General features: G+C 41.4%; 1 protein-coding gene across 6 annotated transcripts in view; it reads right to left on the reverse strand.

Annotated features, from left to right (window-relative positions):
- The window catches only part of PHACTR1 (phosphatase and actin regulator 1), a 445132-nt gene that overhangs the window by 45938 nt on the left and 376124 nt on the right, over window positions 1–23070 (reverse strand). For all 6 annotated transcript variants that reach the window (XM_089682314.1, XM_089682316.1, XM_089682313.1 and 3 more), the window contains one exon: window positions 11991–12152. In XM_089682314.1, coding sequence (XP_089538440.1) covers window positions 11991–12152 — 162 coding nt within the window. The remainder of the gene's footprint in view (window positions 1–11990; window positions 12153–23070) is intronic.

Below are 23070 nucleotides of genomic sequence, written 5' to 3' on the forward strand. Positions count from 1 at the left end.
ATATATTCGACTGGCTGTGAGTTTTAATACTTTTTTTTTTTTTTTTTTAAACACAAGATTTGAGCTTGTGCTGATGGTCAGTGGAACTTTGCCCTCTTGTGCTGGTGGTCAGTGGAACTTTGCCCCCTTGTGCTGGTGGTCAGTGGAACTTCCCCCTTTGTGCTGGTGGTCAGTGGAACTTTGCCCCCTTTGTGCTGGTGGTCAGTGGAACTTTGCCCATTTGTACTGGTAGTCAGTGGAACTTTGCCCCCTTGTGCTGGTGGTCAGTGGAACATTGTCCCTTATGCTGATGGTCAGTGGAACTTTGCCCCCTTGTGCTAGTGGTCAGTGGAACTTTGCCCCCTTGTGCTGATGGTCAGTGGAACTTTGCCCACTTGTGCTTATGGTCAGTGGAAATTTGCCCCCTTGTGCTGGTGGTCAGTGGAACTTTGCCGCCTTGTGCTGGTGGTCAGTGGAACTTTGCCCCTTGTGCTGGTGGTCAGTGGAACTTTGCCCCCTTGTGCTGGTGGTCAGTGGAACTTTGCCCCTTGTGCTAGTGGTCAGTGGAACTTGCCCCCTTGTGCTGGTGGTCAGTGGAACTTTGCCCCCTTGTGCTAATGGTCAGTGGAACTTTGCCCACTTGTGCTGGTGGTCAGTGGAACTTTGCCCCCTTCTGCTGGTGGTCAGTGGAAGCTCTGTTTTTTTCTTTTAAGACAAAATATGTTAATGTATGGGTTGTTTTTTCTAAACTAAAACCTCAGTATTCAGGTGTAAATGCAGTGTTGGCACTTTGCGATAAATAAGTGGGTTTTGGGTTGCAGTTTGGGCACTTGGTCTCTTAAAGGTTCACCATCACTGTTCTAAACCATGAGCCTGATGCTTCTTCCAACTTCTATTTCATTGTTCATAAACTAAATAGAGGGGGGAGATGAACCCCGATGAGAGTGGGAATAAGACATTTTGAAAGCATTTTATGCAGAGGTGAAGTCTAATGCTCTTAGTAGAGGATTATGCTGGCTTAATGGCATACCTGGCAAGAAGCTAATATAACCTCATGTTGTGATCAGCACAAACACAACCAGACTAATTACTCCTACAGGAATTCGTTTACATGTGTTTGCAGATTTTGGTCATTAAATTTTAATGCATGAAGAGCAATTATACTACTATTTATTTTTCCTTGTGTGGTGGGACTTATTTCTATACTCACTAACACATTTCTAAAATAGGCATATTTTAGGAACACCTTACATTAAGGAAAAATGTGCCATGCTTCAAACAGCAAAAAGCAGTAACATTGCAAAACTTATATCTGCACTATATGTTTTGAAGCACCAATCAAAAAACATTGCTGGTAATTAACAGAAAGCAATTTGACTAAACAGAGGAAAAACTATACACAATGTTAATTTCAAATTGTCCACCAGATGTCCCTACAGATTTACCTGAGAATATGATACAAAGGCATAAGTAATCACAAGCAGGGGTGGACTGACAACTCATGGGGCCCCCGGGCAATAGGGATCATGGGGCCCCTTGTGTCCTTACCCAAACTCAAAACATCCTATGAAAAAGGTACCAGGGGCATCTCATGGGGCCCCCTACTGACCCCGGGCCCTCGGGCAGAGCCAGAGTTTCAAATTGGTCAGTCTGCCCCTGATCACAAGGCAAAAAATCCCACAGACAAAGCCATGAAAGGCATGAAGTGTGTTTAAAAGTGTATTTCTACTTTTGTAGCCAAATTGGGATAACACCAATCACTTGCATGTGATCACTGCATGAGCAATTACATGCCAGTGAGCGTGATTAGCTGTGAGAGGTGTCAGCCTCCAATTGCTTTCAATAGGGCTGCATATTTGCAGCTAAACACAGGAACCCCCACTGGGATTCTCGCAGCTGAACGCACCCTTACCCCTGGTTCACATATATGCGACCGCGCGGGCCACGTTTTGTGCAGGCATGAGCCCATTCATTTGAATGGACTCCCGTGCCCTGTGACACACAGGAAAGAAGTCCCTGCACTTCTTCTGAAAACGCAGCCAGCACGGGAACCTCGGATTCCAGTATGGTTGCGTTTTCCAGTGCGGGTGGCCTGCCATTAGAATTAATGGCACCCACCCGTGGGTCTGCATTCCTCTGTTCGGGTGGTGCAGCTGCACGAATTTTTGTGTGGATCCACAGTGGCACCACCCGCACATATGTGGACCAAGCCTTAGAAGTTTGCTTTCTGTATTGTATGTTATTGGGAGGAAAATCATCCTGTCCTAAGCCTAACTTTTGGGGCAGACTCAGTCATTCGGAAATTGTTCGGAATACTTGAAGGCACATTTTCTTTAGGCATGCTGCGTGAATGGGAACCAGGGGCGGATTGACCATTTGGAAACTCGGGCACTGCCCGAGGTCAGTAGGGGGCCCCATGAGATGCCCCTGGTACCTTTTTCATAGGCTTTTTTGAGTTTGGGCAAGGACACAGGGGCCCCATGATCCCCTATTGCCCGGGGGCCCCATGAGTTGTCAGTCCGCCCCTGATGGGAACACGTAACAAACATAATGTGGGGTTTTTTAATTTTGACTGCAAAAGTGGAAATACATTATGGTGTTGATTTACTAAAGCTGGAGAGTGCAAAATCTGGTGCAGCTGTGCATGGTAGCCAATCAGCTTCTAACTTCAGCATGTTCAGTTAACCAAAATATATAAAACTTTACTTTTCTACCTAAATAATATATCCCCCAATCCCACCTTATAAAAAGTGTCCAAAATATCAAAATAGTGTCCCAAATGTCTCAATTATCAAAATAAATCTCCACACATGTAAGCCATTAAATTCTTTCTTCTTCAAACTTGCAAATCCTGATGACAGTAAACCTGAAAGAAAAAAAAACTTAACATAGTGTCATACCATTTAAATAATAAAACACACGTGCCACTCTCTGTGCAACATGCAAAATCTATATATACGTGTATACTCTATAAGTGAGTATCTCTATACATGCAGAAATATATCAATAAAAGACACTCACATAAAGTGTCAGCTGCAAACACAAGTGAAACTAAAAATATCACTCCAAACGATGTGTGTCACCACACTCTGTATACATAAGTGTACACCTTAGACCCAAACCAGCAATCTCCACCTCATGTGCTGATGGATAATTACCCTATGCAGGAAGAGATAGGGCATCACACCACTCTGGGTTACTATCTCATCATTCAGATCATTCAGATTTCAGGCTTCCTCCAATATTATTCCTCCATTTCCCTCATGAGAAAATTCACAGTTACCGATAGTAGATAAAACACAGTCTTCCTTTATTTGGCAACTTACATTAAAATAAGGGTGAAGCAGCTCCTCCTCACAGGGATACAGATACAAACAAGTTTAGGGAAACATTAGCCACATGTTCCCACTTCCAAGATGGCCACGATCGCACTTCCGGTCAGCGTCGATACGTCTGACGTCATGTGTCACTGACGCGTTTCGTCACCTCCTATGACTTTTTCACCCTTCTGAAAAAGTCATAGGAAGTGACGAAACGCGTCAAGGACACGTGACGTCAGACGTATCGACGCTGACCGAAGTGCGATCGCGGCCATCTTGGAAGTGGGAACATGTGGCTAATGTTTCCCTAAACTTGTTTGTATCTGTATCCCTGTGAGGAGGAGCTGCTTCACCCTTATTTTAATGTAAGTTGCCAAATAAAGGAAGACTGTGTTTTATCTACTATCGGTAACTGTGAATTTTCTCATGAGGGAAATGGAGGAATAATATTGGAGGAAGCCTGAAATCTGAATGATCTGAATGATGAGATAGTAACCCAGAGTGGTGTGATGCCCTATCTCTTCCTGCATAGGGTAATTATCCATCAGCACATGAGGTGGAGATTGCTGGTTTGGGTCTAAGGTGTACACTTATGTATACAGAGTGTGGTGACACACATCGTTTGGAGTGATATTTTTAGTTTCACTTGTGTTTGCAGCTGACACTTTATGTGAGTGTCTTTTATTGATATATTTCTGCATGTATAGAGATACTCACTTATAGAGTATACACGTATATATAGATTTTGCATGTTGCACAGAGAGTGGCACGTGTGTTTTATTATTTAAATGGTATGACACTATGTTAAGTTTTTTTTTCTTTGAGGTTTACTGTCATCAGGATTTGCAAGTTTGAAGAAGAAAGAATTTAATGGCTTACATGTGTGGAGATTTATTTTGATAATTGAGACATTTGGGACACTATTTTGATATTTTGGACACTTTTTATAAGGTGGGATTGGGGGATATATTATTTAGGTAGAAAAGTAAAGTTTTATATATTTTGTTTGCTTGGCCTTCAAGGGTGGAGGTGGATAACTTTTCTGGGATATTATATTGGGATTGTGTTGCTGTGTATTTTTATATATGTTCAGTTAACCATTTGAGCTACTAAAGGTTTTACCCCTTTCATGACCAGAGCACTGTTCGCTAATCAGCCCTGCTCTACTTTAACTACCAAAGTGGTATTTCATCAGCACTTTTTTTTTAATGTTTTGAGATATAAACAAAAAAGACTGACATTTTTGAAAAAAATATATATATATTTTCTGCTATAAAACATATCCAATAAAAAAAAAAATCAAATTTCTTCATAAATTTAGGCCAAAATGTATTCTGCTACATGGCTTTGGTAAAAAAAAATCCCAATAAATGAACATTAATTGGTTTGTGTGAAAGTTATAGCGTCTACAAACTCTTGGGGATCAGGAAGGAACTTTTTTCCCCAGCACGTGCAAATTGGATCATGCTTTGCTGGGGTTTTTTTTGCCTTCCTCTGGATCAACTGTGGGTATAGGATTATAACTTTTTTTTTTTTATGGTTGAAGTGGATGGACTTTTGTCCTTTTTTCAGCCAAACTAACTATGTAACTATGTAAACTATGATATATATACTGGAATTTACGCAGCTATCGCGCTAAACTGTAATGGCGGTGATCAGCGATTTATAATGTAACTATGATAAATAAAAATGCCAATAAATGTATATTAGTTGGTTTGTGTTAATGTTATAGCGTCTACAGACTATGGTATATATAATGGAATTTACCCAGCTATGGCACTATACTGTAATGGTGGCGATCAGCAACTTATAGTGTGACTGTGATAGGGTATCTGGGAGGGTCACTAACTGACACTGACATCGTTAGTGACACTAATAAAGTGATCAATGATAATACTGTTCACTGTACTAATGGCACTGGCTGGGAGGGGCAATCGGGGGTTAACTGTTTGTCTAACAATGTGTAATGTGTGCTGCTTTTTTTACTATCTGTCTGTTTTTTTTCTCCTTGCTTTGCAGGGAGAAGAAATGGGAAGATCGCTGTTCCCTGTACACAGAGTTTTGTGTTTTTCTAAACACTGTGTGTGATTGGCCACAGCCGATCAGCAGACTTCAGCCAAACTTATTGGCTGAAATCAGCTGCCAAACTCGTGCTGTGTCCAACCACAGCACGGGTTAGTGTGAGCACAGGCACCTGAAAGAAAGGTTTAGATGTACCAGTACGCAGCCCGGTCAGCAGCTGCCGCCCGGCCGCAGTACAATTACTGTATGTGGGTTGCAAGTGGTTACACTTTGACAAAAAAACATGGAGGTTGATTGGTTTCTATGCAGAGCTGCACCAGATTTTGTACTTTGCAGTTTTTGTAAATCAACCCTTTTAAATTCTATACACTGGCGACCAAGAACTGTTGCTAGAAACACATAAATAATTGATCTAAATTCCAATTCACTATTTCACTGTGTGTGTGTGTGTGGGCATATTAATTAAATAACCACAGTATTATGAGGTCTCCACCCAATATTGCGTCTCACCCAGGAATGAACATACACATTCTATAAATATACTGAACACATATTTAGAAGACAATTGAAAACATTTTCTTTCTAGCACAAAAGCACATTTCCTGAAAACATTAAAACACATTCTAATATATGTTAACCATTTGTATCAGCATAAAAAAATACATAATAACTGTTCCAGGTAATTATTTAAAACTATTGATTTGCTCTAATTAATGAAACATTAATGAACCAGGCAGCCCATAAATGCTCACTGACTGCTATCCTTGATAATTAGAAACACGGTGACACTTTGGCTATAATAGACAAATCATATTTTCATTTCTGGATTCAAATTATTTGCCATTCCAGCAGGAGATTGACAAGATCCAATGTTCCAGTCTCCACAACATATGAACATGGTTCTGTAGATGTACAAGACCCTTTTATTAGGTACATTTTAAAAGTGTTGCCACCAGTATCACCGTATATAGTCCATCTTCCAAGTATTGCAACACCATAACTCTTCAAGTTCCCCTAGTAGGATTTTCACAGCCATTTAGGTGCCATTTACACATGAGACTCCTTTACACTTAGCTGATGTTAACGCAGTACATTGTAAGTATGGATCATTGGTTACCACAGTTCTCCATATGCAACAAAATCACTGCATGTACCAATAACGATAGTAGAGTGCATGCATTTATTTTTCATTGTTCATAAGTTGTCACACATCCAGCTATGGCAGCAAATTCCTGGGTGGCTGTAGAGTATAGGCATTTATCCTGCACTTTTTGCATGTTGTAGCACACTCAGCTGTGGCATGTAAATAGGGTCTGCTTGTTAGCAGGTGCAGTTAGCTTGCTTGCCAGTAGACGTCTGTCCCCAACGCAGTCTGGTATAGGGAAAGTGTAGTCGGATGTAGTCGGCTACTGTCCAAGGGACAGCTATAGAGCTGAAAACCCCAGGCGAGGTGGTTCAGCACTCAGTAGGAACAGCTGTAGTCACCCTGACTCTTTTTGTGGTGTTCTATGGGCCATGAGCACAATGAAAAAATCATTTTTGGCCAAACCAGAGTCCTCTGAAATAAGTACTAGTACACCTGTGCATAAATGTGCTATCTGGGATTGTACCTATCTAGGCAGATCTATGGAAGGGTCATTGGGAGAGACTGGTATGCTAACAAAAGCATCTTGATAATACTCTATGATAGACTTAGGGAAAGTGATCATGGGGAAAGTGATCCCAACTCACTAGTGTTCCCCAGGAGAGGAGAAGATGGCTTACAAATTATGTGCTGGCGTTCTGCGCCCAAATGACAAGAATGTTTACTACTGTGTGTGGCATTCCATGCCAAGAATTTTGATATTCTGTTAGTGTGATGTTAGATGTAATGGAAATCTTGCAAAGTTACAAAGTTGTAAAGTACGGAAAATGCATTTCGTGCGCAGGCAATCCTTTGTTTTCAAATATTAAGGCCTATGGCTGGGAATGTCATGAGTAGGCTTATGGCCAGGAGTGTGACACAGTGAGGTGAAGGGTTCCATCTACCAGTAAGTGGGTAGCTGTCCTATCCAAGATGAAGCACGGAGCGGACTTGCACAGTTTGGTGCCAACACCTGGCCAATCACGAGCCTCCTTACATGCTGCTTCGATCAACTGGGCTAGGTAAACTGTATCCTAATAATCAACTCATATCACAGAGATACAGCCTTGTACATGCACAGATAAAGACCATGCACAGATTTAAAATAGAAAGATTTCACCAGTTAGTATTAAATGATTACCTATAGTCTATTCTCTTGGTTGCACTGCTTCCAGCAGTGTATGTGTTATGTTAGGGCTTTTATCCATTTATATTACAGCCATGATAGCCATCATGTGTTGCCATGGTCAAAGAAATCTGCCTTGAGACCTTCAGAATCAATATTGCACTCTCCTGTAGCTTGCAGTATATGGCAATGAACTGTTGCTATAACCAAGCAGATTTTGAGTTGGCGACTTCGGAAATATCTAGCAGGCGTACAATAACTTATGCCAGAAAGCCTCAAAGCAGATTTCTTTGACCCTTGCAACACATGATGACTATAATGGCTGATGGATAAAAGCAAAAAAAAAAGTAAAACATACACCACAGGAAGCAGTGCAACCAAGAGAAAATCTATGAAATGAAGAGAACTATTGGGAATAATTTAATACATATTCATGGAAAAAATATATTAAATGCTACAGGACAGACTCAACTTTCAGCATTAGCTTCTATGATGTTAGAAAATAACTTATTGTTGGAACTGAAACACACAAATAACCTGCACAACAGAGTAATTGAACTCTTCTTAAGGAAAGAAAGAAGGATGGATTTTGTGTACAGATAATCAGTGTTTTTGGTGAGTATATTACATTTTATTTACATTTCTATACAGTAACCCTGTCTAATCCAGGCCCCGCTTTTTCTATATCCCTGTTTTTCCTGTGCTGAATTTTTAACGTTACAGCCAAACATTGCTGGATTAATTCAGGTTGGACATCACTGAAGGCCTAGGTGTGAAATGCACAGCCCACCACTGGTTTTACCCATTCCCTACTTTATTTATAACTTTTTGAATGTTTTGGCTTCAGATGTACTTCAATTTGATTAACTACTTGCCAACCGCAGATAGCCAAATGACGGCTACACAGCGGCCGGCCAGTTCTGGGAGGGCGTCATATGACGTCCTCCCAGAATGCGCTCTCCTGCGCACCCCCGGGGGCGTGCACCCGGTGATCTCCGTGTTCGCTGTGTCCTACGGACACAGCTGATCACGTGATGTGGTAAAAGGCCAATCACAGTGGCCTTTTATCACGTGATCAGCTGTGTCCAATGACACGCTGATCACCGGGAAATGCAATTGCCGGTTCTCGGCTGCACTTTCCTCACGCTGTCAGAGCGCGAGGAAAGTACTGCCGAGGACCGGCAGTTGTCAGAGCAGGGATCGGCACCAATCATCAGGGCACTGATGATCAGTGGCCTGATGATCGGTGCCCAGCAGTACCACCCACGAGTTCTGCCCACCTGTGCCCAGCAGTGCCACCTACCTGTGCCCAGCAGTGCCACCCACCTGTGCCCACCAGTGCCACCCACCAGTGCCACCCACCAGTGCCCATCAATGCAGTGCTGCCAGTCAGTGCCACCAGTTAGTGCTCAGCGGTTTTTCCAGTCAGTGCCAAGCAGTTGCACCAGTCAATGCCTAGCAGTGCCGCCAGTCACTGCCCAGCAGTGCTGCCAGTCAGTGCCACCTATCAGTGCTGTCTACAAGTACCCATCATCAGTGCCACCTACCAGTGCCACCTATCAGTGCCGCCTATCCGTGACGCCTCATTAGTGCTGCCTATCCGTGCCACCTCATTAGGGCTGCCTATCAGTGCCCTTCAGTGCTGCTTATCAGTTCCCATCAGTACTGCCTATCAGTGCCCATCAGTGCTGCCTCATCAGTGAAGGAGAAAAATTACCTGTTTGAAAAATTTTATAATAGAAACAAAGAAAATGTTTTTTTTTTCAAACTTTTTGCAATTTTTTTTGTTTATAGCGCAAAAAGTAAAGTAAAGCGCCCAGTGGTGATTAAATACCACCAAAAGAAAGCTCTATTTGTGAGAAAAAAATGACAAAAATTTCATATGGGTACAATCTTGCATGACCGCGCAATTGTCAATCAAAGTTCAACAGCGCTGAAAGCTGAAAATTGGCCTGGTAAAGAAGGGGGTATAAGTGCCCGGTAGGCAAGTGGTTAAATTATACCCACATGTCAAAGTGATCAGTAGATCCACATGTAAGCAGCTGAAATTATTATAAAAGTTGACCTTGGTGCCATCTATGTTTTCTACTGCTCCTCGAAGGTTTGTAAAAATGAATATAGCTAAATGTTTGCCAGAAATGTTGAGATCTGCATTTACAGTTAGCTGGACCTATGTTAAACTTCATGTAGCACTGAGACTCCTTTAGGCCAAGCAGCAGACTATTTCTCCTGGCCACACAGGATGTTTCTCCCTCTCTGTACTGGATGCAGAACACAGGGAGAGAGTGGAAGACAAGGGATGTTTTCCACTGGATGTTGGTGAGCCTGGGGTTTTCTATCCCTAGCAAGCAGTCCAAGGAGGATTCCTATTGACTGTGGTAGTGGCCAGAATATTATGCTTGCCCACCACCCAAACAGAGCTTCAGTGAGCCCAGGAGCAGGGCTCAAGGCAGGCATATAGCTGGAGATTTAAGGAGCAGTGAACATGGAGAGCAGGTAGAGTTCTGGGGAACTCCAAAAGAAAAGCAAACGAAACCAACGCTCCAATCTTCATGCAAACCAAGGGATTTGTCAAATGCCAACCAAAGAAGTGCTGCCCTTCTGAGATCGGGAAATCTGACCACTGATGAATAAAAACAAACAAAAACAAACAAGGACGCACTCTCATCATGCATTACTGTGATATAACACATAATTTATTAAATAAAAAGGATGTATACTCACAAACCAACGAGATAATGGGCAGTATAGGTGATCCACAAGAACAGTCACAATACAACTGTGTCTAATGATGCGGATAAGCTGACGCGTTTCGGGAGCTGAACCCCCTTCCTCAGAGCTCTGAGGAAGGGGGTTCAGCTCCCGAAACACGTCAGCTTATCCGCATCATTAGACACAGTTGTATTGTGACTGTTTTTGTGGATCACCTATACTGCCCATTATCACGTTGGTTTGTGAGTATACATCCTTTTTATTTAATAAATTACGTGTTATACCACGATAATGCACGATGAGAGTGCGCCAGAATTGTGGGGAAGCCTACAGATGTGAGACAAGAGGGGGCTGAAGCCTCCCCTGGGAAAGGCGTTGTTGGTGAAAGCTGCCAGGACACATGAGACTGTCTTTGCTGTTGAGCAGAGTTCTGCTGAGGCTTCACAGAGGGAAAAGAGTCACATGCTGCATGTAGTAAGCAGGGATCTAATTTCTTATGGTTCAAGTGTTCCAATTGTTCTAGAGATGTTCAGCTAATCCAGTGTTCAAAGGTTCTGTGCAGTGCTGAGAGACCGCTGAACTGGAACTCCTGGGAGGAGGCTACTGTCTTTGTCCATCACTGTCTGAGACCAGGAACCAGCTTCATCAGTGACGAGATGCCTCTTGGCCACCAACAGTTCACCAACAGAGCACTCCACTACAAGTTCCTTCTGCATCGCAGTGTATTTAGTCCCAATGGTCAGTGGAATAGGAAAATAGAAAGACTCTTGCTTGTAGTCAGGCCTTTTGCTCAGAGGCAGGCCATTCTAGATCCATTGTGCTGTCATTTGTAATTATGATGGGATCTTTTAAGTGCTATGTTGTTGCAATGTACCTGCTGACCCTTTCTTCTTAACAGGGTTTTATCCACTTAAAAAAATTCCATTTAAAAAGTTACAGTATAGTCTGTCAGCATAGGGAAGTGTGTCATTTCAGGTAATGGTGACTCATCACTGGTGTAAGACATGAGACAGACCCAAACAATTCAGTGGGTAGAACTACATTCCACATGCAGATTTTACTGAAGCCAGCATCTGCTCATGTGTTTTTATCATCATAAGCTCAATTTAAACGTCCAGGCTTGCATTGTGTTTAGTGCAATGTGTACATCTCTTGTCTAAAGCAACCATGAATTTCCTTGTTTCTGTAACATGCAAGGGATCCTAAACTAATATTTAATAAGGTGGTGTTTATAATTCACAATATTCATCACTCATTTGACAGGAACGTGTGCTATTACAGTTGACCAAATTCCCGGGTCCTCTCTTACAGGTAACAGGGCAGGACAGAAAAGAATGGAACCAAAGCAAGAATTCTAATGTTGGAGGATTTTATTTAGAAGTATTGGTCAATTACTGAGCTTCTGGCCCACCATCTGTACCCATACCTTTTTCACATAATGATATGGGTTATGCCACATACAGCCCTGTTTAAGAATAGCACAAAGGTTGGTAGTAAAAGGCTTCACCAAGCACAGTAAATGAATTTTCTGCTAAATAGTTTGGCAATGATTCTATATTAAGTTTAGACAAACATAACCCAAAAAGAATATATAAGACTGGGTACTCAGATTTTAGTCACATGTGCAAACCATATAATCTCTCTGTTTATTTCTACATAACTGAACAAAAAGTGACCCATAAGATATAAGAACACTCCAGTTACTTACCTGTCCCATCCATGAGTTCAGAGGTTGGAAGAACTTCATATGCACATGTATCCCCTGACACTGTACCCGATTCCAGCTCTGTTATAACTGGTAGGGAGGATGAACCTGTTCCAATTGGTTGACCATTTTCCATCATTCCTTCTTCATTCTGTAAATCACCATCTTAAAAAAAAAGGAGCACCAAAGGTTAGTATGATATGTTCTACCCAACTGTTGCTCATACATAGCCGTTTAACATTTCCAGTAGGAGAGGCCATAAAAGTTGACCTTTGTGGGAAAAAGCATTACCTATTGGTATGTTTGGTACCACAAGCTGGTACATCTTCTAGTAAAGTACCTTTGCAAACCACTGGATAAATATACACTTTGATGGGCCATCATTCACACAATAAGAGAGCATGATCAAAATCAGAATATGATCAACATTTTGCTGGCTAGAAGGAGGAACCCAACAGAGACTTAGTGCAGTTGCTAAGTGATTGTATAATCCATTTCATAGTGCTGTTGGACAGTGCCCATACAGTCAGTGAGACACCAGGAATACTTTTCATCCACACAAATTTAAAAATGCATTAAAAATATAATTTTGTTGTACAGAGGATATAAAAAGTCTACTCACCCCTCTTAAAATGTCAGGTTTCTGTGATGTAAAAAAAAATTAGACAAAGATAAGTCATTTCAGAACTTTTTCCACCTTTTATGTGACCTATAAACTGTACAACTCAATTGAAAAACAAACTGAAAGCTTTGGGGAGGAGTCAGTACACACCTGCCATCATTTAAAATGTCTCTGATTAACCCCAAATAAAGTTCAGCTCTTCTAGTAGGTCTTTCCTGACATTTTCTTAGTCGCATCCTACAGCAAAAGCCATTGTCTGCAGACAGCTTCCAAAGCATCAGAGGGATCTCATTGTTAAAAGGAATCAGTCAGGAGAAGGGTACAAAAGAATTTCCAAGGCATTAGATATTCCATGGAACACAGTGAAGACAGTCATCATCAAGTGGAGAAAATATGGGTCAACAGTGACATTACTAAGAACTGGGCATCCCTCCAAAATAGATGAAAAGACGACCATATAATAATATGCAACCATATTATTTTAGTTTTTTTTATTTTTGCTTCCCTCCCCCTAAAAGATTTCAGTTTTATGTTCAACTGAGTTGTACAGTTTATAGATAACATTAAAGGTGGAAAAAGTTCTGAAATTATTTATCTTTGTCTAATTTTTTTCCATCACAGAAACCTGACATTTTAACAGGGGAGTAAAGACATTTTATATCCACTGTAGGTGATAACCAAAATAGACAGTTTAAAAAAAACCAAAAAAAACAAACCATATCTATATATATATATTTATATTATATTCGATTTTTTTATTAATATCATGAATTAAAATGAAGATGAATTTAAAAAATACAATCCCGTATCGTAAAATAACTTTTATTGAAAGTAACACACGAAAAATTGGACAGAAAGTAAAATGCAATATATATAAAATTAAAAAACTTTAATAGAGGTGTTTTTGCATTGAGGTCAATAGGGGGAATTTTTGCTCTGAAGTCAATAGGACATGATTTTGCATTGAAGTCAATGGGACACCATTTTGCATTGAATTCAATAGGGGTGTTTTTGATAATGAAGTTAATGAGGCGTGATTTTGAATGGAAGTCAATGGGAAGCGATTTTGCATTTAAGTCAATAGGAAGCGGTTTTGCACTGAAGTCAATCGGGAGCTTTTTGCATTGAAGTCAATGGGACATGATTTTGCATTGAAGTTAATGGAACGCCATTTTGCATTGAAGTCAATGGGACGGTATTTTGCACTGAAGGCAATTATCATTATCGGCGCTTTTTTTTTTTACATAACCCTAAAACCCTATTTTCAGTCAATATATTGGTGCCTCACTAGTTTTCACCAGAACAAGTGTCCTTATTAGAAGAGTTCCTTTCTAGTCCTATTCTGCTGACAACTCATAATTTTTGGATTTCCTTCACTTTCAGTCTTAATGACAGTGATTACCATGCTGGGTCGCAGACAGCAATAAACACCTAAAGCACGGCTCTAACCCCTCACCACATTATCCACTATAAATCTACAAAAAAAATTGACTTTAGATAGATGTTAATCTGTAAGTTTGCTAATAGTGAGCGTTTAGTAATAGTTTTGTTTGTTAATTTATTTACTTGCATTGTCAAGGTACATTCGTTTATGTACTGAGCTGTAGAAATTATGTTGAAAAGCATCTGCTACATTGAAAAAAAATCAAACTGAGGTCAGATGAGGCTAATTACATTTCTTTAGTCCAAGTTATTATACAACAAACACGCCAAGTTCATATAATACTATCTAGTGCTGCTTAGATGCTGCTGAGTCGTTATTAGTCTAATTAATTATACCTCCATATGACTGCATAAACTATCAATTTAATTACAAGTGGTTATGTGATCGATGTCATGTTACACTGTCAGGAGGAAGGCGAGAAATAGCTACTGAATACAAATAGAAACATGTCCCTTACCCCCATGGCCACACTTTGTCGTGTACATAAAGCTGCATTCCTTGCATACAAATTGATCAGCAATACATTTATCATTGACCTGCCTGCTTTAAGCTCAGCCTAATCATGAAACCAAATAATCATTTTTGAAGTTCAACTGTGGGAAAATAAAAAATGTTCACTGTCACTAGACTTAATACAGTACTTATTTGTTCTTCTGAACCCCCCCCCATGGGTTTCAATGCCAGTTAATCCCATCAGGAAATATGTTATTTTACTAGTTCCTGTAAGAGGCCAACTGTCTGGCCAAAGCAGACGTTACAGGGGTTGGGACAAACCATTTAACACTGATAGGGTTTTCAGAAAAGTCAAATTTTACTTCTACACTGTAACCCCCTTCTCTCCTGTCCGTGGAATCCCTTTAAATTTAGAGGTGGGGGGGGAGCAGTTTTAATATCCAGATCATGTCACCACTGTGATTGGTTGTTACAGTGGTCACAGATCAGGGGGAATGTTCTACCAGCTTCTGTTCATAACGGCAGAAGAAAAGGAGGGCGCTAGGTCAGGAGGAGTAAATTCAGTGAAAAACTGTAAAACAGAAGACTTATATCTGGGATTCCTTCAGTTGGCATGTGGAGTGGAAGGACCAGTAGAGGAGCAGGATCCTGGTGCAGTCAGGTGGATGGATCGGTGACCACAGTGGGACCATGCAGGGAGCCGCTGGCAACTCGGCTATGTGTGTTCAAAGTTCCCGCCCAGCAGGGAAGAAGATGACAGATGCCGCGAAAAGCAGAGGAAAGGAGGCGCCAGGTGACAATAGTGTAAAAACAGTAAAGGCTTTAATGCAGAAGACTTACATATAAAAATCCTCCAGTCGGCATGTGGAAATGAAGAACAGGCAGAGGAGCAGGATCCTGGTCACTCAGGTGGATGGATCAGTGACAGCAGCGGGACCAAGCAGGGAGCCGCTCGCAGGCTCAGCGGTGTCAGTTCAAAATTCCCGCCCAGCAGTGGAGAGGTTGACAGCTTGCTTGACAAAGGAGGCGGAGCTTCTGAAATGCATTGCACCGGCCATTCACGGCACCTGTCATGTAACCTCTCCACCGATTGGCAGGAATTTTGAACAGACACCGGTGAGCCAGCGAGTGGCTACCTGCTTGCTATCACTGATCCATCCACCTGAGTGACCAGGATAATGCTCCTCTGCCTGTTCTTCATTTCCACATGCCGACTGGAGGATTTTTATATGTAAGTCTTCTGCATTAAAACCTTTACTGTTTTTACACTTTTCTCACCTGGCGCCTCTTTTCCGCTGCTTTCCACAGCCCCTGTCATCTTCTTCCCTGCCAGAGGGGAACTTTGAACACACATTGCCGAGTTATGAGCGGCTCCCTGCATGGTCCCACTGTGGTCACCGATCCATCCACCTGACTGCACCACGATCCCGCTCTTCTACAGGTCCTTCCACTCCACATGCCAACTGAAGAAATCCCAGATGTAAGTCTTCTGTTTTACAGTTTTTTACTGAATTTACTCCTCCTGACCTGGCGCCCTCCTTTTCTTCTGCCTATATTCGAGGGATTCTCCACATCCTTGATGATGAGCTGCCGGTCCCTTCCCAGGTGGTTGCCTTCTGGTCCATCCCTTTTTCCATCATCAGCCTCAGGACACATCACCTGTTTTCACACTGCCGCTACTTCGGTCACATAGAATCTCCACCATCCCCGAAGAGGCTTGCCGGCTCCCATCCAGGTGCCCTGGTTTCCTGGTCTGCCTTCTCCTCTCATTGCCTATCCTATGGACCATTCCACCCATTGACTCTTTTCCATTATATTCTGTGTTCAGTCAGTTTCAATTTGTCCTTCCATTATACCCTATGTCACCATTCCATCCTATATCGTGTGAGTGCTGAATTTTTGTTCATTATTTAATGATCATTGCATGTACCATTCTGTTCATAACGGTAGACCATGAGCTGTCTGTGAGAGCTCAGTGACTGTGCTGTGAGCCATGGACACATATGTGTGGCATGTGGGCGTTAAAACTCACTTTCTTTGCCATTGCACATGTAGCCCCCTCCTAGGTAGGTGCTAGGATAGATAGATAGGATTAGATATGTTTTGACAGGTAAATTTAGTCTTCACTCTGTAGGCAGAGTGACTCTAATTATTGCTAGGTAAAAATATAGTTATCTCACTGCACTGAGTGAGCTGTGATCTTTTAGTTAAGTCTGCTTTGTGTGCTCAAGCACTGCTAGTCTGCCTGGCTTCTTCTGTATCCAGGAGTCTGCAGAAGTTTCTGGATGATAGGTGGAGAGCTATGCAGATGACAGCATGAATATTGACACAACCTACACCTATCCCAGAGAGAGGGGGCCCCAAGGCATGCTGGGTAACTGTATATAGTCTATGAACACATATGGCTCTGGGTCTTTCCTGACTTTGATTGCTCAAGCCTGGAAGAGAGCACATTGCCCTCCCAGGCAGTTGCAGCCGTAGGCTTTAGGTGGGCTACCTGAGGGCCTGAATTGCTGAGACCATAGTTCTGCTACACTGACTGAGGGGTTATCTCCTTAAGATCTGGTCTGGTATCACGGAGGAAGGCACCTGGTTTCTTTTGGGCCCTGTCAGTAACGATATAAATAAAAGTATTTAGAGACTGTGTTCTGTTAACCCCCTATTGTGCTAGGAAGTCAGATGCGGGTTTAGCAAAGGGAGTATCGGCTGGTGTTTCGACGCGCTTGTCCTTCAGCAGACTACTACTTAAAGGGACACTGCTGTGGGCTCTAAAGGAGTAACTGTTGCTACTGTTTAAAGCAGTTTGATTCAAGCGCGGACTCAGCTATAGATTGTTTTGAAGATTAGGCAGTCCTCAGTGTACATACAGTACTTCCTAATCTAGAGTATCCCACTCATCTCCCTCATCCCCATTCCTATTCAACAAAAATCAACGCAACAGAACCAACACCCCTAGACTGATTATTGGATGAACAAGTGAATGAGCCTATGTGCCTGGCTGCGGAGCAAGACATTAAACCTATTGTTTAAAGAAAAAAAATCTGCTGCTATAACTGAAAAAAATTGTCAACTGTGGACAGGCTTGATTTTGATAGTCTCTTGCTTAAAGATATTTACAATTTCACATCCATCCAGGACTAACCTGTCTACAGAATGGCAATGCTGCTATGTAATTTCACTTTGAAGCAAGCAACTATTAACAAGAAATACAACTACCGTATGTTATAAATATTTTTTATGGTCTTATGGAAAAGACAGATCAATTACTAAAACTGCTTTAACATCAAACCTATTCCTAAAACATGGATCACAGAAGAAATGAGTTAGAGTAAATGTAATCTTTTCTAATGTGATCATATCAGAGCTACTTTGGATTTCCTAGCATATTAGCCAAGGTGAACATTGAAACAGCCCACATGGCAGAAAAATATAATTTAAATATATTTAAAATTATATTCTTCCCAAATATATTGACATATATTTGAAATACTACAATTTTGGTCATATTCAATATATTTAAATATATATATATATTGCATTTACAAATATATGTAAAAATATATATTAAATTACTTTTTTATATGTTAAAAAAATATTTTTCCAAATATTTTTCATATATTTTGTAATATCTAAAAAACGCATTTTAACATAAAGTATATATATATATATATATATATATATATATATATATATATAGAAATATATTGAATACTTCCAAATTGTAGTATTTCAAATACATGTCAATATATTTGGGAAGAATATTTTTCAAATATATTTAAAGTATATTTTTCTTCCATGTGGGAGGTGAATAGGGTCCACATGTAGTTCAAATCTAGGTCATCCTTTTCTCATCTGGGATTCCATATGACCCTTTAGAGGTACCTTTAGAGGCTGTAGAGATTCCTTGACAAATGAGCATTGGTGGATTGATCCTCAGTCTACAATGACCATCAATTTTCTACTGACTATCAATGTACAGGCAACTTCTTTCTACAACTTACTGATGATGCTAATATACCACGAGCTTTAGATATTTTTAGTAGGGTTCCCCTAAAACGTGAAAACTATTTTGGGGGTTCTCCTGGCGTAGAAAGGTTTAGAAAAGCTGATCTAGGTTGATAGCCATCAGTGTAAGAAATATCCAGTCTTTTGTATGAATATCACTGACGTTGGTACATGCATGGCAAGCCTCTGATTTTCGGAAGAATATTTTGCAATCCTGTTGACTGTACAGGGTTAATTCCTGTGTTGGTTTTTCACATTCATAATGCCAATTTCTGAAGCTTGTATAAATACCAGTTTTAATTTCTTATATCTGTAAATGTTTAATGCTAGTCTTAGTGTCAGTAAATGTGATTTTTATTATTACGCATGGCAACACTCACACCATATTCTGGTGTAACACTAACCTTGGGAAATAAATAAGCAGAGGAGAGGTTATCTTCAGTTACAATCAAATGTCAAAAATATTATTAGGAACAGAGATCTAGGCAGCTGTAATGATATGCAAATCTTGACTGGACTATGAAAGTTGAGAATAGACGCTGCTTCCTCAGGCCTTCCTATTGGTTAGTGAGGCCATCCACCACATTAAGAAGGAATGGTGGTATTGGGATCTGCATACAAATAAAGGTGCATTTACCATATGTCTGGATTTGCTCAGCATCGTTTGCTCATCATTTCTAAAAGTATGTATCTTTTATCATATGCTTTATGTGAATTGCCCAAGTTTGTCACAGGTTTACTTTAGGACAACCCTGGAACTAGACATTAAAGGGCCACTATACAGGAATTACATGATTTTCTAACTGGTTTATGTCAAAGAGGATTTAAGGATTCTGGAGATTATCTGCAAGGAAAAAAAATTAAACCAAGGCTGCAAAGCAGACAGAGATATTTTCCAACACATAGCTTACAGTAGTTCATAAAACAATCTAACAACTGTCATGTCCATGCTACCTTTTTAAGGCTCACAAAAAAGCAATGGGCTGCACAGCAATGGTACATAAATGTCATATTTCTAATTTTTTGGTGTAGAAATAGAATTTGTATTTACATATTTGTAAAGGTAACCTAATGCACAGAATATTAGATTGTTGTACATACGGAAAAATCTATTTCACCAGTTCTATTGAGGGACACATGAATTCAGAAACAGTGGGGTTATCTTGTTGCCTAAAGGAGGTTGACACTCACAAATTGAAAGATTGTAAGTCAGTCCCCATATAACTCAGCATGCCTCAGTTTTATGAGCAAACTATACACAGGGCCAGAAGAAAACATAGAAGGGCAAGACCTGTCTCCCTCAATGGACTGGAAGAAATTTATTTTATAGCAAGTACAAACATGTTCTCCATCATCCACTGAAAAATATAGGAATTTAGAAGCACCTCTGACATCATCCAAAAACAGTCCAGCTGATGGGTGGGCAACAGTCACTAGCAGGAGCAGGAAGGGACAAGGAACCACCTGCAACCCAGCACTACAATGAAGGCAATTACCCAATTCTAAAACAGAAGGGATGAAGTCCCTTGCAAGGCAAGGAAATGTGCCGTTGACTGAAGGCTTATGAGGATCAACTTGGTGCTCAGACCAGAACAAGAAATTACTGCGAAGGTGAATGGACACTGAGCTCACACCAGCAGAAAGCTGTGAACAAAATACCACCAAAACAAGGCAACTGCCTGACTAGAAAGAAGAGACCAACAACATACCATGGTCAATAAACAGGAGCACTAAGTAAAACCCCCAGAGAACAGGTCCTCAGTGGACAAAACAGGTCCACATAAGGAGACCAACTTTACACTCCCAACCCTTGGTATCAATGAGGAAGAAAACAGAAGATAATGAGGTTGTCTAGCTTGAAATCCCATCTTGCACAAGATATCCAAGGAGAAGCCTAGCAATACAATATCCCAAAGCATAGCCAAAATGACCCCTGAGACAAATAACAACCCAGGGCTATCAACCCTGAAGTCAGCTAAACTGGGGAGATACCCTTTCAAGGATAGGCAGGGGTTAAGGTGTACCATAACCTCAGACTGGTGTACACAGACACCAGAAAGATATTAGTCCACAAAGATTTGCCAGCGTCCAGCTTGAAGAAGACTGACAGTCAGTGAGAGAGGGGGACCAAGGAAATCCCCAACCCTTTACCAGCTCCGCTCCTAAATGGGAAGGAGGGGCAATATCCCTGACGGTAATGGAATGATGCACTGGTCCACAGGATGTAGATTTCCTTAGCAAGGACTTGAGCTATACAGCCTTGCTTTTTGATGAGCAATATTAGACACTTGTGAGGCCCTACTTGGCCATAGCCTATAGGTACCAAGTCTTTCTGAATAATTTTGAGTGCAAGGTTCTGGAAAGCTGAGCCACTTCAAAGACGGTCTTCTAACCACTTCAAATCTGGACACTTTCACCCCTTCCAGTCCAGGCCAATTTTCAGCTTTCAGTGCTGTCATGAGGTGATCTGAAAACTGGTATGCGGTATGGTGTTGATCAGGACGGTAGCACAGCAGTATGGCGGTGATCAGGACGCTGGCATGGGGTAGGGCGGTGATCAGGACACTGGTATGGCATATGGGGTGATCAGAACGCTGGTATTGGATTGATCAGAATGCTGGTATTGCATATGGGGTTATCAAAATGCTGGTATGGGGTACGGCAGTGATCAGGATGCTGATATGGGGTATGGCGGTGGTCAGGGCACTGGTATGGCATATGGCAGTGAGCAGGGTGCTGGTATGGCATATGACAGTGAACATGGCACTGGTATGGGGTATGGCGGTGATCAGAATGCTGGTATGGTGGTGATAAGGTCATTGGTATAGTGGATGGTGGTGTTATTGTGAACATTGGGACAGGTGACAGGGGCTGGGTGCATTGTTTATTGTTCTTAAACTGGGGCAGTGATCAGGGACACTGGAACAGGGTGGTAATGCAGTCTGTGAGTGTACATGCAGCCTGACAGGTTGTTGTACTCTCACAGGCTGCAGCAACAATTCTCTCTGCTCTCACAGCCGATTGTGAGAGCAGAGAGAAGCAAAGTATACCTTCAGTTTCTTTTGTTTACTATGTGATTGCTGTGATTGGACACAGCAATCATATGGTAAAACACCATGTGATCACCCGGACACAGTGGTAATGTGACACATGGATCACTGGGTTCCCAGGTGTGTTCTCTGTGAGCCGCATAGGAGCCGCCAATGTGGGCTGACGTACAGGTACATTAGCCTGCATCGACACTGCTTACCGTCTGCCGTTTATAGGCTGTGGATGGACGGGAAGCAGATAAGCAACCAACAATGAGGGTGCCAGGAAAGGGCACTAGGGTGGACATAATGTGCTTCCAAAAGACATTCTGTAGGGAGACCCCTTGACTCATTAGGTTGGATAGGACCATTCCAGTTGCTCCCTTGTTTACCTACGTGGTGCTTCAGCAGCGGGATCTGCAGTGGGATAATACGCAGCACTCCACCAAGCAGAAGACATCCATTCTTAATCTCTTAGCCTTAAACCTTAATGCAGTAAAAAAAATGACAGTGGAAGCAAGTTTAAAAAAGGCGCTTGGTGGTACAAACGGTGAAATACTTCCCACTGACCGAGTCCTCAAAGACTGGGTCATACCTGGGGTTGTGCCACAGCTCAGGATCCAGAAAGCAGTATGAGGATAACAAACACAGTACAAAAAGCCTAATGCCTAAAGGTCACATTCCAGCCTTGCCCCTGCCATCCAGTCCAGCAGGGTTGGGATATGACCAACAAAGCTAGTGATAAGGAAATGCTGATAGCTGCTATATAGAAATCAACTGAAGCAGCGGTGTAGTAACTTGATTAAAGTCACAGAGGAAATAAATTCCACAAAAAAGGCTAGTAACAAATACACGACCATTTGAGTGAACTAAAAGTGCCCAACCTTCTAGGACAATAGCAAACAAACTAGGCATGCTGAATAGAAGAGGAGTTAGATGGTGCTGGCAAACTTCGTTTCTGTCCCAACCTCCTGTAGACAATAGTATAACCGAACTGAATTATGTGTTCCTCAGTAAATGATAGAGAAAGTAACATTTTATGGTTTCACTATCGGTGCAATGGATTTATGCATATCTTTGATGCTAAAAGGCTGTGATCATCACCCTTTAGGCCTGTGCAATGTTCTACTGTTCCGGTTCCATAGAATGCATTAAAGTGATACTAAACACACACCCTATAAAAACCTTATATGTTCTGCCAAAGTATGCTATTCATGCTTGTGTAGTTCATTATAAAAAATTAAATTGCTAAATATCTCCATGCCATAGATGTATACAGTGATCACATGATTCATTTTTAATGCTGAACCGAGTGCTGGTAGAGCTCATAGGAGGAGCTTCCATTCCCATCAGCTGTACCTATGTACATTAGAAGAGGAAGCAAGAACTGTGACCCTTGTGTGATTGTAGCTGTCCCAGTCACATGACCCCATCAGAAAGAAAAGCATTTAATAATACAGTAGAAAAATATAGATTTAACATTACATCCTTGTATAAAATGATCATTTTGTTATTATTCAGCAACAACAG

This window comes from Staurois parvus, unplaced genomic scaffold (assembly GCF_062004578.1).
Source record: "Staurois parvus isolate SC_StPar_1 unplaced genomic scaffold, SC_StPar_1.0 ptg000287l, whole genome shotgun sequence".
Taxonomy (NCBI): Eukaryota; Metazoa; Chordata; class Amphibia; order Anura; family Ranidae; genus Staurois; species Staurois parvus.